Here is a 16,565-nt window from a genome sequence, read left to right as displayed (position 1 = left end):
AGGAAAGTGGAGATGGAAAGAGGGGCAGGAGAGATAAAACAGAATAAACAGGCAGGTGAGAAAGAGAAGAATGAGAAACAGAAGTAAGTTGATATGTCATAAGTAAAGGATGAGAGAGGAGGGAGGAATAGGAATGGGGATAGATCAGAGAAGAGACAGGGAGAACAGAATAAAATTGGGGAGGAAGAAAAGCAAAAGGAGAAGCAGGTAGAAATAAGAAAGACCAAGGAGATAAAAAAGGAAGAAAAGGAAAAGTGATGGCAAGAGAAGAGACAAACAACAAGAAGCAAAAACAAATGTCATTATACCATCATCTGTCTGGCAAAGTGCTTTCTAATGCCTGGGCCCCACCCCTAGTGAATGCCCAGGCCCTAAACTGGTGCAACCATAGGCTTCAATTGCAGAGGCATCCTCCTCAATAAAATCTCTGCCTTCCCATAGCTGGCTAGATTTCTTAGGACTCAGCCCTAAGCTAACACAGAACCCACATATTTCTCTGAGTCACCATTTTCCATGTCTCCCTCCCCACTTACTCCGGTCACATCCTGGGACACATCCAGTCTGGGCCAGGCGCCAAGGAACAGGGTACATGCAGTAAGTGGGCCTGACCCAGGCTGGGGAGGAGAAGGTTAGAACAGCCTTGCAAACAATCCCTCACCCAACCCAAAAGGCCAGGATGCTGCCTCTTCCAACCCCCGCACAGAATTCAAAGGTGGTCACAGAGAAGTGTTTCAGAGTTCAAAGTCAGCTGGCAGCAGGAAGGGTGGGTTCTCTTATAGAGCTCTGCTGACAGGGAGAATGTAGGGAGGTGTAGAAACACAGTGTGTTGCCCTTTAAGGAGCAGTGGTTCAAAAGAGCTGTGCACTCGCTATAAATCATAAAGTCTGACTCAATTTCCATCTCTGCCTGAGGCTTGCTGTGTGACCTTGGACAAGTCATCTAAACTTACTGGTCCTCAATTTTGGCCAAATGAAGACAATACCAATTCAATTATCTTGCAAGACTGTTCGGAGGATCAAATATGTCGGCAAAGCACTTAGAAATGGAGAAAGTACTGTGGGAATGAAGATGATGAGGCCAGTCAAGCTGGACAACCCATATGTGGGCCAGTCACAAAAGGCTTCTTTGCAAGGCTGAGTTATGGGGATGTGGCACTGCACACTGGACATGCACACACAGAGGCTAGTCCAGGAAGTCAAGACCCTTTAGGGGGCTGGCTATCCCTAAGAAGGCCATGAACCAATTCCCGATGCCACCCCTCCTGCCTCTACAGACAAGAGGGTAGATATGGGGATTCCTGCCAATCCTTTAACCCTCCTTCTGCTTTCCCAGAGGCCAGAGAACCCATGGCAGAGGCAGAAGAGAGGGCTAAGGGAAATGCTTAAACATCCAAGTCAGGAAGCCAAAGGGAAGGAGTCATGAGTGGGAAAGGAGAGCACCACAGGATCTGGAAGGAAGGAGGCGATGGGTCAGAAATTAGGGAGGGCACCAGGCCCCTGAAACAGGCAAAAGCAGGAGGTTGGCTCATAGCTATTCTAAGTTTAATTCTCAGTAGGAAATAATTAACTAAACAGCCACCTCATGGGCCAATACCTTCTTGGAGAAAGGGGATAGCAGAGAACAATTCCAGCTCCGACTCCCGTTCTAAAAATACTATTTCAGCCACATACTCTAGTGTTTACCATTATTCAGTCTCATACTTGGTTTCACATATCTGACACTGTCCTTGCTTCTATTTAAATGTGCCCTTGTTTCTCTAAGCTCCAATATGATGCTCTCCATATACTGCCTTTTCTACACATTTATGAATCACAGAGGAAGGTGCTCAGTGGAAGGAAGTTCTGGGAAGCAACCACACTGGGAAGAGGGGCCCTTTAGGCTGAGGAGGTGAGGCTCCTAGGACCTTTCTAACACCAAGGAAGAGAGGTCAAGAGGCTGCTCACTCCTCCTGGCCCACAGTCCCATCTGGTCATGATTCCCATCCCTCTATGCCTCTATCAACTAAAAGCTGAGACTTCCAAAGCAAGAAAACAAACTGGGAGGAAGCCTGAGTAGATATAGGAGGGAAAAGGCCCACTGAGGCGAGCTCACCTCCCCTCCCTGAATCTCTGAGACAATTCAGGCCAGGGGTGTCCCTCCCCAAAGGCTGGGCTGCCTTGGGCTCCCATTCCAAGCTACTAACCTTACTAGAGAGCCTGTTTGCCTTTAGAGATGATCCTCTGGTGCATGGTGTAAAAGAAAATTAAGTAGTGAACAGGCCAGGTGGATGCAGGTACCTCCCGACCCTCCCTCCCCACTGCCCTCACTTGGGCCTTGGAGCATGAGATTCACAGCATCCCCTTGTGCCCCCAGCCCAATTCAGTCCTCTCCATCTGTATTCAGAGGGGCAGTCTCCCTGCCTAGGCTTTTGGATGAAAATGAGGATGAGAATGAAGATGAGCAGCTCTGCTGAGTGATAATGCTAGTAAAGGCAGTCCCTTTGTGAGAGAAAAAGGAACAGCCCTCAAGAATAACTATCCAGACGTTCAAGGGGCAGAGCTAGAGAGACTGGTATCCAGAGTGAGGCAGGAGCAAAAGAAAGCAACAGGGTAAGCAGGCTGCAGCCCAGAGGCCAGGACTGGGCCATGGTCACAACTTCAGAGATGAGAGTTCCTTCCAGAGGAGGGGGACTTTCTGAGGGTCTAAGCTTGTTCCAGGTAAGATCAAGGCTACTATCTCTGACCCTAGCCTACCATCCTGAGGTATTAGCAGGGAAAGTCCCTGCAGCTGCCAGACCAGGCCTGGGAGAAAGCCTTTCCCCAATTCTTATACTATTATTACCCTTAACTTCCTACTCAGAGAGTACTTTAATGCCTGCCCCACCTATAAACTTTTCTTGTCCAAGACCGCTAAACCTGTTTCCCTTCTATTCCCTAATTCCATGAAGGGTACTACACCTATTCAGTCACTCAAGCTAGAAACCTGGGTGTCATCCTAGACTCTTCCCTCTCCTTCACTCCTCATAGCCAGGTACCAAATTAATCCTCTCCTTTCCATCCCAAGACCTCGTTACCTCCCCTAGTGGTCTACTGCAATGACTTCCAAATTCCTGTAGTCTCTCCCTTCTTTCCTTCATACAGGCAACTAAAATGTTATTTCTAAAATGCAGATCTGACCAATTCACTTTCTTTTAGAAACTCTTGCAGTTGTCCATCTCCTAAAGGGTAATGGCCAAAGCCCCTAGCCTTTGAGAGCCCTTTATCATTTTAGCCTCATCTGCTACCCCTTCCCAGCAACACATATCCAATGTTCTAACCACAAACATATCATATTCTCTTGAACCTCCATGCCTCTGCACATGATGTTTCCTCTACCTAGAATACACTCTCCTTTTTTCTGCACACAGAGTTTTAGCACAAATGTCATCTCTTTTGTGAAGCATTCCACCCAGGTACACACTGTTAGTCACTCCCTCCTCAACACCCATAGCACTTATCAAATTGTCCCACAATTATTATGTACCTCTCCCAGACCAGACTGTAATTCTTGATGGCCGGGATTGTATCTTATCATCTATGAATCCCCATGCCCAGCAGAGCCTGGCACAGAGTAGATATCTATAAATGTTTTTGAAGGAGTAAAGGAAGTGAGGACTCCACTGAGATAATGGATGTGAAAGTGCACAGTTTAGGCAAAAGTGCTATAGGACCGTGAGGGAGGGGGGTTGTTACTCATTTTTAGAGTCAGCATACCCCAAACAGAGAAGGGAAGAAAGGTCTGGGGAGTTAGGCTCACCTAAAGAAGGAGTCTCAGGGCTGGGAAAGGGCAGGACAAGGAGAAGAGGCCCCATTGCACACACCCCCCCCCCCCCCCCCGCCCACAGATGCCCACATAGCAGCCAGCAGGCAGAGGCCAAGGAAAGGTGGCAGAAAGGGAAGGAAGGGAAGAAAGAAAGAGAAGAGATACAGCTGATACCCCAAGCTCTCTGAATGCCCTGGCATCACAGCGGTGCTGTCAGAAGGGGGTGGGTCAGGGTAGGGCTCCATCTGGAGGAAATAGGAAGTGCTGTGGTGGTAATAAACAGGGTGGACATGAACGGTGGTGATGGAGGTGGTGGAGGTGGTGGTGGTGGTGGTGGTGATGGTGGTAGAGGAGCAGGAAGAAGCAGCAGAGGCAGATGGAGAGCTGATCTCGTGGCCTTCAGAACTGAAAGACTGTCCAGATGAAAGGCTGCGCATTCGCCGCAGAGATACCCGGCTTGTCAAGAAGTGGCCAGCCTCGCCCTCTACCAACCTCTGAGATCCTAGGCCAAGTTGTGTCTCCGTCAGGCGCTGCCGGACACTGCTCTGCAGGCTGGGGGCTGCAAGGAGAGTGAAGAAAGTGTGAGGGAGGGGTAGCCTATTTGGGGCTGGCAGGCAAGCAGGTTTGCCCATGGAGAAATGCTTGCTGGAGACCACTCTGGGCCTTTGGTGCCCAATCTGGAGAATGGGGCACCTCCTCCCAAGAACCTCCCACCAAGGGTCCTAAAAGCAAGGGGAAATTGAAGATAAGGTGGCCAGGTCAGTTTTAGTGGCAATTCCAATAGAAGGAGACCTAGGGCCAACATTACTATAAAGGGAGATGGCAAGGCGTTAATGGGAGACCACAAGCAGGACAGGGGAGGATAGGAGTTGGAGGCAAGGTCCGGGAGAGCACTAAGAACCAGCCTTTTTAGAAAGTAAACCTCAGGAAATAAGTCACAATTTAGACAAAGATTTTTACACAAACATGTTCATCACATCACTATTAATAATTGTATGAAAGTAAACATAAAGGTGGAACAATGGGAAAATGATAATACATCTAATTGCTGGAAGACTATACAGCTATTAAAAATTCTGCGTATGAAAAGATTTTAAAAACGTAGAAAAATGTCTATTAAAATGCTCAGGGAAAACAAAAGGATATAAAATTATATATAAAAGAAATACCTTGAGCTATGGAACACAAAAGACTAGAGTTTGAAACTAGACCTTGGCCGGCCCAGTGGAGCAGCAGTTAAGTTTGCACATCCCACTTTGGTGGCCCAGGGTTCACCAGTTCAGATCCCAGGTGTGGACCTATGCACTGCTTGGCAAGCCATGCTGTGGTAGGCATCCCACATATAGAGGAAGATGGGCATGGATGTTAGCTCAGGGCCAGTCTTCCTCAGCAAACACAAGGAGGATTGGCAGCAGATGTTAGCTCAGGACTAATCTTCCTCAAAAGTAAAAAAATTAAAAAAAAATTTAAGGGGCTGGCCCCATGGCCGAGTGGTGAAGTTCGCGCGCTCTGCTGCAGGCAGCCCAGTGTTTCGTTGGTTCGAATCCTGGGTGCGGACATGGCACTGCTCATCAAACCACGCTGAGGCAGCGTCCCACATGCCACAACTAGAAGGACCCACAACAAAGAATATACAACTATGTACTGGGGGGCTTTGGGGAGAAAAAGGAAAAAAAAATCTTTAAAAAAAAAAAAAAACAGAAACTAGGCCTTTCCACTTCTAGCTGTGACTTTGAGCAACTTACATCCCTATTTTAATTCCTAATTAATAAAATTCTGCAGAGTTGTTGTGAGGCTTCAAGATAATGTATTTAAAGTACCTGACACAGTTCGTGGCACTCAATAAATGGTAGTGGTTATCGTTACCTTGATGACATAAAAAATTATTTAAAATTTCACAGATAAAAGACTGAAAGAAAACGTGCTCAAATATTATGTTCATATTTACTCTCTTACTTTCCAAATTCCCTCTGATGAGCATGTAAACAACAAAGAACCAGCTCTTGGATCAATGTTGCAAATCAGGCTCTTCGAAGACGATGGCCACCATGCCCAGTGCAGGGCTATGGGGGCACCTAGTAATTTAGGAATGTGCTAGAGCATCCCCCTTGGGCTCAATCCCAGCTCCAGCTGAACACAGAATTTACACCTTTGTTTTTTCTTTTCTACCCTGGCAGATGGGCCTCCTTGCCTTCTCCCTAAAGATGGGAGAAAAGGCCAGGTTACAAGCAGGGCAGAAGCCTTGGATGAGCCACCAGGGAGAGAGCACAGTTCCACGGTGATGGAGAGCCGGGGAGGCAGGGCCTCTATGGCTGGTGGCTTGCAAGGCATGAGAGGGAGGCGGAAGAGGAAGTATGGAATAGAGCGGGGGAAAGGGAGAAAGAAAGGGAAAACAGAGAGGAAAAGGGAGAGACACGAAAAAGAGAAAAGAGGGGGAGGATCTTTCCTTCCCTCTTTCCATCCCAGCCCAGCTGGAAAGAAGGGCCACCAGGACATCTATCTAGCTGGGCTGAAAGGAGAAGCATAAGCCTTCCATCACCATGGGTGTTCTCTCTCCAGGTCTCAGCTGAGCAGGCTGATCCTTCTCACCCCCGAACCCCTCCCTGCAATTAGTAGGGACAGTGCTGAGGGAACAGAGGGAGCAGGCAGGGGAGTGAGGCAGGCAGGATAAGGGGCCCGTGGGGTGGGGCAGGAGTGTTGGTTTAGTCCCCAAAGTTGGAAAAATAAAAGCCCCAAAGGGGCTCCTCAAACCCGGGTATTTCCAGAGGGACTGATCATCCGAGCCGGCGGATGTTGAGCAGAGAGAGCGGTCACTGAACCTACGCCCCATCAACCAGGCAGCATCTAGGGTCCAACGGCCAGGCCAAAATGAGAAGAGAATCTGATTTACAGGGGGCTTCAGCCTGCACATCGATGGGATAAGGGAAGGGCCAGGGGCAAGAGGTGGGTGGGTCAAAGCTAATGAAGGTCCCTCCCAAGCCAGAGAACATAGGAGCCTTTAGATGAGTACGTCAGGATCAAGCTCTGCCTGCTAGTGATCCTAACCTTGTTGGGCCTTTGACTAAAGCCCTGACAAGATATCAGACCAGGGAGACAAACAGCTAGGCCAGAGATAAAATATCATTGAGGAAATTTACAAATAAATACTGTCTGGAGCTAAAATCCAGCTTGATTAAAGAATCTGGCTTTCTGAAAGTGAGCCCTAACCCAACCCCAGCTTTCTGCCATCCCTTCTGCACTCGTGGGATATGGGCCCAGGACAATAGCTTTTCCATAAAGGTCTGTTCTATTTATCTAAAAGAGTCTCTGATCCAAAGAAAAATTCAACTGGGCCAATAAGGGATAAGTGCCTTCATTCACTGAAGACTTCCCAAAGAGTGCTGTCTCTTTTGACTTTGCTCTACTCAGCTCTCATCACTTGGGGTGGGGGCGGGGGGGAGTGTGTGCAGGAAGACCCAAGACAGAAAGTAGGGAGGTCCAAGAGTTCAGGTGGAAAGCCAGACATGTTTGTGGAGGAAATTCCTCGCGCAGGAGATTCCTCCTGCACAAGAACGTCTTTCTGGCTTGGAGGATTTAGGGCTATAACATTGTAAGGGACTATTGCTTCCTGGGGCCTCACACAAAAAGGCAGAAAGGGACATCATTCCATTCATCTACTTTAACAATCAGGAATAAGGAATAAAAATGAAAACAAATAAAAGCAATAGTCAAAATGAATGCCATTTTTCTATAACGAACCACTAAAAGAGATTATTTTTATAAAGGTAGATGAAGGGGAGAAAAAAGAAGAATAAAGGGATTAAAAGAACACCAAGAGTAAAGGAGACACACTTGACACAATAGACCCAGAGGGGCAGACAGAGCAAACAGCAAGGAAAAACCACTGAAAGGACAACTAGAAAGGAAGAGCCTGATGCAAAATGCGCTTTATTAACCAAGGTCATGAGTTGAACTATCTTCCTTGGTATCTGCCCCACATGCTGTTCAAGTACAGCTGAGGCCGACGATTTCTTAACCTGTGCATCAAAGGCTCCTTCCTTCATCCTCACCCAGGAGGTCACCTACACTGCATGGACAAGGGTGACACAATCTCCTCATCCATGTCATCCACGTCGTCAGTCATGATGAAGTGGGCAGGGTTTGGGCGCGTACTGCCCATCCAGCTGGGGTCTATGTTGAGGGCAGCCACCAGTGAGTGAATGCCAGGGTTATTGACAATCTGGAAGCCACAGAGGATCTCAATCTGTTGCCAGCGGTGCAGGCGCTCCCGCAGTGCTGCTGTCACCTCACTCAGAGCTTGCCTGAAGACAGAGGAAAGAAAATTGCAGGCATGGGCTGGATGTGAGCCTGAATAGGAATAAGACCTCTTCTCAGAGGAACAAGTTGGGGGGGAATATGTGTAAATAACAAACACAATTTAATCATAAAGTTAAGAGCAAGGTGGGAGCTCAATAAAGGCTGGGTCAGGAGACCAGACTGTCCCTCTGTCCCAGTGAAGAAGTAGAACTGGGGTTGGAGGCCCTGTACACCCTCAAATCCTGAGGACGGGATGGACATTGCCAGACGTAGGCAACAGGTGCTACTTACTTAGCTGTTAGGATTTTGTGATCCACATCATCCAGGGAAGAGCTGTGGGCCACGTGGAAGGTGCCAAAGAGTGTGTTTCTCTTCTTTTTTATCTTCTCAGCCTGCAAAGATGAGGCCCTCAGCTTAAAAACAGCAGGGAGTAGAGGTTGGAAAAATGAGAAATGCCTTTCTGTGGCTAGGTCCCCCTCCTCCTAGCACAGCTTTGGCTGCACAAGAAAAAGGAAGAGAAGGGAAAGAGAAAAGGAAGGCAAAAGGAAAGAAAAGAGTAGAGGAAAAAAAATAGAGGCATCAAGAGAAGCAAAGGAATCCCATGGCAGTACCCTAGCCCTGGGAGGATTCTGTCCCCATGGCAGCCTGGGGCTGGCAGAGCCTTCCCTCTACCTGCCACCACTTGCTACATCTTGCCAGGAGGGCAGGTGGGAGCACCCCCATAACTCATTCCCTCCTCTAGAAGCTTGAGGGCATTATCAGGAGCTGTATACTAGGAAAAGAAACAGAACCCAGCACCAGGACATCTCTTAGTCCACCAGGAGGGAGAGGGTGGGGCAGAAAAGAGGAAGAGGAGTAGGTGAAAGGGAAGGAGGTGAGGAGGAGAGAAGACTGCAGCAGGAGGGGAGGTCTCACCCCCTCCTTGGCCACCAGCAGCTGCTTCTCGGCATTTTGCTTCTTGATGTTGTAGTATTGCACCTCCACCTCATGTGTCAGCTGCAGCCACTTCTGAAGGGCCTCTGGAGCATACCATGAGCTGTGTGATTCCAGCTCCTTCTCTGCCTTCCTCAAGGCCTCCCGAACCTATGCAACCAAGAGGATATAAGTTCATTTACTACAACCATAAGGCTCTCCAATGCCTGTGTATGATACTTCAGAATTCAGAGTTCTTGTCTGCTATCTCATGTGAGCTTTACAACTCTCCCAAGAGGGAGAAAGGGCAAGGATTATTCTCTTTTATATAGTAGGAAGCAAGCTCAGAGAAGGAAAATAACCTACTCAAGGTCACATAATCAGTAGCATCAACCAGAACTCAAATTGAGACTTTTTTGCTGCCAGGCTAGAGCACTCTTTTCCCACACATCCACACAAGATGCCTCTCCTGGTCATGCAGCCAATGTCAACAGTCTTCCCTGCTCTCTTAAGGCATAGGTAAGCTCAGTGAATCATCTTTCTTAGAGTTGGGGTCCATGCTTGAAACTCAAGACATCAAAATGTGGCAGAAAAAGCACTTGACTGGGGAATCTAAAATCTGGTTCTGGTTCCTAGTCTGTCACTCAACTGGCTGTGTGACCCTGTGCTTCCTATAGCAGATCTCAAATCAGTGTGAGGTAGGACTTTCCCCATGCAAACCCAAACCATAAGTGAAGGGGTGATCTCAGGAGAGAGTGAGCTCTCCATCAGGGAGGTATGTGAAGAGCTCATGTCAGAGAGACCTTAAAAATGATTACTATTCCAGAAGGCGATTGGCCTGAATGCTCTCTGAAGTCTCCTCTAGCCCAGAGGCTTGGTCCACTATCTCCTGTTGAGCAGGGCAGGGAGGCTTTGAAGGGCACTCCTTACAAAGTGAGAAGACAACAAGCATGCCGACACTAACGCAGGCACTGCCAACAGAGACCAAGACATGAAAGGACCAACGTGTAAGCAGAAAAGTCCTCACTGACTTCTTAGCAAGGAGCATACAATGAAGCAGACAGTCACAAAGCACTCAAGTGTGAAAGGTCTAAAAGTACATCAGACCCAGTACATCTCACCCAGGCTACCAGTAGAAGTGATGCCCTAACTTCCCCATCTGACCTTTGGCTGGTCAGAATCCCAGAGCGGTCTCATTATGCCCAACTTCATCTAGTGAGGCAAGCATCTCATAGCAGGCCTGAGGTCCTCTCCACAGCCTACAGTGGACCAGGAGGGCCTTATCTAAGGACAGAACACCTTTATTCCTTTGAAAGCTAACGAGAAGACCAATCTTCATTTGGTTTTTGTTCCTTAAAAAGGAAACTATAAACTGGCCCACTCCTGGTTTTGTAGATTTACAGTGAAGAACAGATACTTTAGAATCTAATGCATTAAGTCTGAAAATGTATGATCAAGTGCTATATTAAAAGCAGGTAAGGGAATGGGATAAGCTGAGAAGGGGAGAATGGAGAGAGAAAAGAAAAAAAAGAGCACATAGAGAGAAGTGTGATAGTCGGGGAGGTGGGAAGAGGCTGGCCTAACAGGCTCGAAAACTGGATGTTTAATGAGAGAAACAAGGACAAAATAGGGAACGGGGTAGATGGGACGCAAAAAGACAGAGACAGGCACATCTTGTCACACACAAATAATAAATGCCTGAAGGAGAAGAAGACAATAGCTAGAAGCTGGGACAAGTCAAAGTTCACTGATCCTATTCTTTTATTCTATGGTGTGGTTCTCAACCTTGTCAGACACTAGAATCATCTGGAAACTTCCAAAATACTAATATCGAGGCCCTCACCCAGAGATTCTGATTTCACTGATCTGGGGTCAAAAAGCATCAAAGCATCAAAAAGTTTTTAAGGCTCTCCAAGTGATTCTAATATGTAGCGAAGTTAATAACCACTGATCTGTGTGCTTGAAAGTGTTATCGCCTGACTTCCACTTCCCCATAAGATGCAGTAGGTCATGACAGAAGAACTATTCTGATCCAACACAACATCCAGAAAAAGCTGCATAAGTTATAAAAATTGTGAAAATTTTCAAAAACATCAGAGAGTTGTAGAAACAATAAAGACTAGGTCTGCAGTTCTCAAAATGTGATCCGGGGATCCTCCAACAACCCCAAAACCCTTTGAGAGCATCTATGAGGTCAAACTATTTCCACTATAATACTAAGACATTATTTATCTTTTTAACTCCCTTTCTCTGACAACTGAACTGCGGAGTTCTCCAGAGGTGACATGATGAGTGATATCACAACAGACTGAGTACAGTCACTAACATAAGAATCTCGCAGTGTACTAAGCCGGACATTAAAAATATGTGCAAAATTATTTTAAAAAAAAAACCACTCTTCTCATTAAATTATTTTTATTTTGGAAAATGTAGTCATTTTTCATAAAAACACATTTTTGGGGTTAACATGTAAGGAATTTAATATACTTATTTTATTTATTTATTTATTTAAGATTTTATTTTTCCTTTTTCTCACAAAGTCCCCTGGTACAGAGTTGTGTATTTTTAGTTGTGGTTCCTTCTAGTTGTGGCATGTGGGACGCCGCCTCAGCATGGCCTGATGAGCGGGGCCATGTCCACGTCCAGGATTCGAACTGGCAAAACCCTGGGCCGCTGAAGCGGAGCACGCGAACTTAACCACTCGGCCATGGGGCCGGCCCCTAATATACTTATTTTAAATAAATTAATAAATATTTCTAAATTTTTCTCAGTTTTAATTTCTAATAGGGTAAATAGCAACATATTGCCCCCATAAAAATGTTCTTTGAGGTCCTAAAAATTTTTAATAGTAAAAGGGTCTTGAGACCAAAAAGTTTGAGAACCACTGGACTAGATGAATGAAAAACCCAGAGAGGGAAAAGCTTTTCTAAGGTGAGCTGATAATTGTCATCCATTTTCTTCCCTGGAGGCATTTGATGACTCTAGATGAGGGCTGAGAATTGGGCCTGGCCCAGGCAGGAGGACTCCATTGGGGCACAGAGAAACCAATCTAGCTTTCGTTGGTATAACAGACTGGAAATTGAGGGGTCCCCAACATACATCCAGTTTTTGTTTTTGTTTTTGTTTTTGTTTCTGAGGAAGATCAGCCCTGAGCTAACATCTGCCAATCCTCCTCTTTTTGCTGAGGAAGACTGGCCCTGAGCTAACATCTGTGCCCATCTTCCTCTACTCTATATGTGGGATGCCTACCACAGCATGGCATGCCAAGTAGTGCCATGTCCGCACCTGGGATCCAAACCGGCGAACCCCAGGCCGCCGAAGCAAAACGTGTGCACTTAACCACTGCACCACCAGGTCAGCCCCACATCCAGTTTTCTTTTTTGGGCATTTACTGAGCCCTGGGGCTGTGCAGGAAAATAGGTAGCTAGGCCAAAGAGTGGAATAAAGTCTCCCATAATTTCATAATGCTTAGGAGATAAGATATTGAAAGAAGGAGGGGACCTCTGTAGTTGTAAAACTACAACCCAGTTCCAACATAGCTCAGTCTCTGTTCGGCTTGAGGTGACCAGCTCCTCGCCTTACATACCTAACAGAAGAAAGGGGGAACCCTATATCTGATGGAAGATAAAATCATCTGGAGCCTCTATTATTTTTTATACACACTGTCTAGCATTACATAAAAATAAATTACTAGACATGAGAAGAGACATGAAAATGATAATCAAAAGGAAAAATAAGCAGTCCCATAAATGATCCAGATGTTAGAGTTACTAGACAAGGACTTTAAAATAACTCTGATTGAAATGTTAAGGAAAATACAGGAAAAGATGGACACAATAGATGAAAACATGGAAGTTTTAGACAGAAAATTAGAACCTATGAAAGAGTAAAATGGGCATTCCAGAACTGAAAAAACACATTATCTGAGAGTAGGATTCCACTGAACAAGTTAAACAGCGCAACAATCACAGCAGAATATAGGATTGGGGAACTCAAAGACAGGTCAATAGAAAATAACCAAACCAAAGCACAGAGAGAAAAAAAGGACAGAATAAAGCATAAGAGATGCATGGGATACAGTTAAAAGGTCTAACATAAATATTGGATAGCCAGAAAGAGAGGGGAGAATAGAGCAGAAGCAATATGTGACACTAAAGAGAATGAATCTTCTGCAGTCGTTAGACAAAATGCTCTATATGTGTAAATGAGGTCAAATTGATTAATTATTTTTAAATTTTTTATATCCTTACTGATGTTTTTGGCTGCTTATTATTGAGAGAGCTGTGTTAAAATTTCTAACTTTCATTATAAATTTATCTAGTATCCATTTAGCCTTTTCAACTTTTGCTTTATCCTTTTTTTTTTTGAGGAAGATTAGCCACCATGCCGGCCCCATGCTTTATACATTTTTAACCTATATCATTAGGTATATCGAAATTAAGAGTTGTTATATATTACTGTTGAATTCACACATTTATCATTATGAAATGTCCATTTTTGTCTCTAATAATTCTACTTGCTCTAAGTCTACTTTGATATTAATATAGCTACCCCTGCTTTATTTTGCTTAGGGTTTATGTCATACATCTTCTCTCATCCTTTTACTTTTAACCTTTTTGTATCCTTATATTTAAAGTGTGTTTCTTGTAAACAACATATAGTTGGGTTTTGTTTTTCTATCCAGTCCAACACTCTTTGCCTTTCAATTGTATTGTTTAGTCTGTTTACATAAACCAAGTCTCAACACATTTGAAAGGAATGAAACCATACAGTATATGTTCTCTGACCACAGTAAAATTAAACTAGAAATCAATGAGAGGGATGCCGGCCCTGTGGCGCAGCAGTTAAGTTCGCACGTTCCACTTTGGTAGCCTGGGGTTCGCCAGTTCGGATCCCGGGTGCAGACATGGCACTGCTTGGCAAGCCATGCTGTGGTAGGCATCCCACATAGAAAGTAGAGGAAGATGGGCACGGATGTTAGCTCAGGGCCAGTCTTCCTCAGCAAAAAGAGGAGGATTGGCGGCAGATGTTAGCTCAGGGCTAATCTTCCTCAAAAAAAAAAAAAAAAACAGAAGAAGAAGAAATCAATGAGAAAAATAACTGGAAAAGTCCCCAAGTGTTTGAAAATCAAGCAAAACACTTCTAAATAACCACGGGTCAAAAAAGAAACAGTAATAGAATTAGAAAATCTTTTGAACTAAATGATAATGAAAATATGAAATATCAAAACTTAATAAATATAGCTAAGGCAGTACAAAGATGGAAATTTATAGCTCTAAAGGCATATATTAGAAAGGATTAAAGGTTTAAAATCAATAACTTAATCTTCCACCTCAAGGAGATAGAAAAATAAGTACAAGTTAAAATTTTTTTAAAAAGGTGCAGGACTTCTACACTGAAAACTACAAAACATCGCTGAGAGAAATTTAAAAGACCCAAATAGGTGACAGGATAAACAATGCTCATGGATTGGAAGAATAATTTGGTTAAAATGTCAATTTTTCTCCACATTAATCTATAGATTCACTGAAAAACAATAAAAATCCTAGCAAGGCTTTTTTGCAGGGAGGGGGCAGCAGAATGACAAGCTAATGGAAAGGCAAAGAACCCAGAACAGGCAAGGCCATCTTGAATAAGAATAAAGCTGGAGAACTTAACACTACCAGATATCAAGACTAATTATAAGACAATGTGCTGTAAGGATAGACAACAGACTACAGAACAGAACAGAGTATCTACCTGGGGAAAAAAGAACCCTGACCTTCTACTTCATATCATACGCAAAGATTAACTTGAAATAAACCATATCCCTAAATGTGGAAAGTAAAACAATAAAGCTTCTAGAAGAAAATTTAGGAAAATATCTTGGGGGTAGGATAAGATGTCTTAAACTGGACACAAAAAATACCAACCATTTTTTTAAAAAAATAAAAAATTGATTAAATTGGACTTGATTAAAATCAAGAACTCTGTTCATTAAAAGACAACATTAAGACAGTAAAAAAGCAAGCCACAGGCTGGGAGAAAATATTTGCAATATATATGCACATATATTGAGAAAAAGACTTACTTCCAGAATATATAAATAACCCTTACAAATCAATTAAGAAAAAGACAGACACCCCAATTTTAAAAATGAGAATAGATTCCCAAATGAAAAGGTCAATAAATTTATGAAAAGATGTACAATATTATTAGTCATTAGGAAAATGAAAATTAAAATCAGAATGAGATACAACTACATCCCTACCAGAATGTGTAAAATTAAAACGCCTACAAATACCAAGGTTGTAGCTCAACTAGAACTCTCACACATTGCAGATGGTAGTACAGATTGGTATAACCATTTTGGAAAACTGTTTGGAAGTTTGTAAGAAAGCTAAATATACAAATGCCTTATTATCTATCCCACAGAAATAAGTGCTTATGCCCATCAAGAGACACGTGCAAGAAGGTTCATAGGTGTTATTCCTAAAAGGCAAAAAAAACTGCAAACAAACCCAAACATCTATCAACAGGAGAATGGATAAATAATTTATAGTATACAATGGGTTACTACTCAGCAATGAAGATAAACCAACTCTCACTACATGCAATAACATGGATGACTCTCACAGACATAATGTTGAGTGAAAGAAACCAAATAAAAAAGAACACGTACTGTATAAGACCATTTACAGAAAGTTAAAATCAGGTGAAACTAATCTGGTTTAGAGATTATGATTACAGTTACCTTTTGGATGGAAAATTGACAGGGGCGGGGGAGGCAAAAATGAGCCTTCTGGGTGCTTAAAAGGTTCTATTACTTGATCTGGATGGTGGTTACCCAGTACTTGCATGTGTAAAAGCTTGCCAGCTGTATACTTATGATTTGCACACTTTACTCTATGTAAATACCTCAGTAAAAAAGGAAAAACTATTATCATCTGTTATTTGCTCTTCTTTGAAAATCACAGTGACCATTTTTTGCAATTTTTCCACTACTCTTATTGGTAAGAGTCAAGTGACTCTTGGAGATATTTTTTGAGCCATATTTCAAAGTCCTCACACATGAAACTTTCCAGACAGACCTTTGGCCCCTGCCCTTTAACCCACTCTTGCTTCAGGGTGTCAAGGAATTTGCAGACTCTCCTACCTGCTCCAACTCCTCCTCAGCGTATTTTTGGCGGCTCCGCTCATTCTCGGTACCCTCCCGCAGCTCCTTCAGCCGCTGGGCTTCCTGCTTGGCAAGGTTGATCTCATCACGCAGCTTCTTCTCCAGATGTACCTTCTCCACTTCCACTGTGCGGTGCTCCTCCTGGGCCTTGTGCAACCTGCGGGGCAATGCAGGGAGCTGGAGGAGGCCAGGCAATGGGGGCCAGCCAAGACACCATGAGTCATGGCATCAAAGAGGAAAATGAAGGCTCCAGCACTCAGCACATATTCTCTCTACTCTGCTGACTATGTGGTTCTGAGTTAGTTCAGGGTCAACAGAAACCATAGCTGTTACCATAATTCTTACTTTGGCCATCATTTTGCTACCAGTAATCAGGGATGTGGAGCTAGGTTTCTGTGTATCTGAATCCTTCCTCTAAGGT

At 44.2% G+C, this 16,565-nt stretch overlaps 1 protein-coding gene across 17 annotated transcripts in view; it reads right to left on the bottom strand.

The window, feature by feature from the left end:
• Window positions 1–16,565, bottom strand: part of STIM1 (stromal interaction molecule 1) — a 172,991-nt gene that overhangs the window by 2,032 nt on the left and 154,394 nt on the right. For 7 of the 17 annotated variants that reach the window (XM_008531558.2, XM_070626093.1, XM_070626089.1 and 4 more), the window contains 5 exons: window positions 16,124–16,301; window positions 8,992–9,159; window positions 8,368–8,468; window positions 7,846–8,081; window positions 4,273–4,339 (listed from right to left, as the gene is read on the bottom strand). In XM_008531558.2, the coding sequence (XP_008529780.2) occupies window positions 4,273–4,339; window positions 7,846–8,081; window positions 8,368–8,468; window positions 8,992–9,159; window positions 16,124–16,301 (750 nt within the window). Of the gene's footprint in view, window positions 1–2,182; window positions 2,220–3,954; window positions 4,340–6,531; window positions 6,625–7,845; window positions 8,082–8,367; window positions 8,469–8,991; window positions 9,160–16,123; window positions 16,302–16,565 lie in introns of all 17 variants that reach the window. The other 10 variants (XM_008531554.2, XM_070626087.1, XM_070626088.1 and 7 more) reach the window with 5 other exon arrangements.

This window comes from Equus przewalskii, chromosome 6 (genome assembly GCF_037783145.1).
Source record: "Equus przewalskii isolate Varuska chromosome 6, EquPr2, whole genome shotgun sequence".
Classification (NCBI taxonomy): domain Eukaryota; kingdom Metazoa; phylum Chordata; class Mammalia; order Perissodactyla; family Equidae; genus Equus; species Equus przewalskii.
Note: the sequence above shows the minus strand (reverse complement) of the source record. Positions and strands in the feature narration are given on the sequence as shown.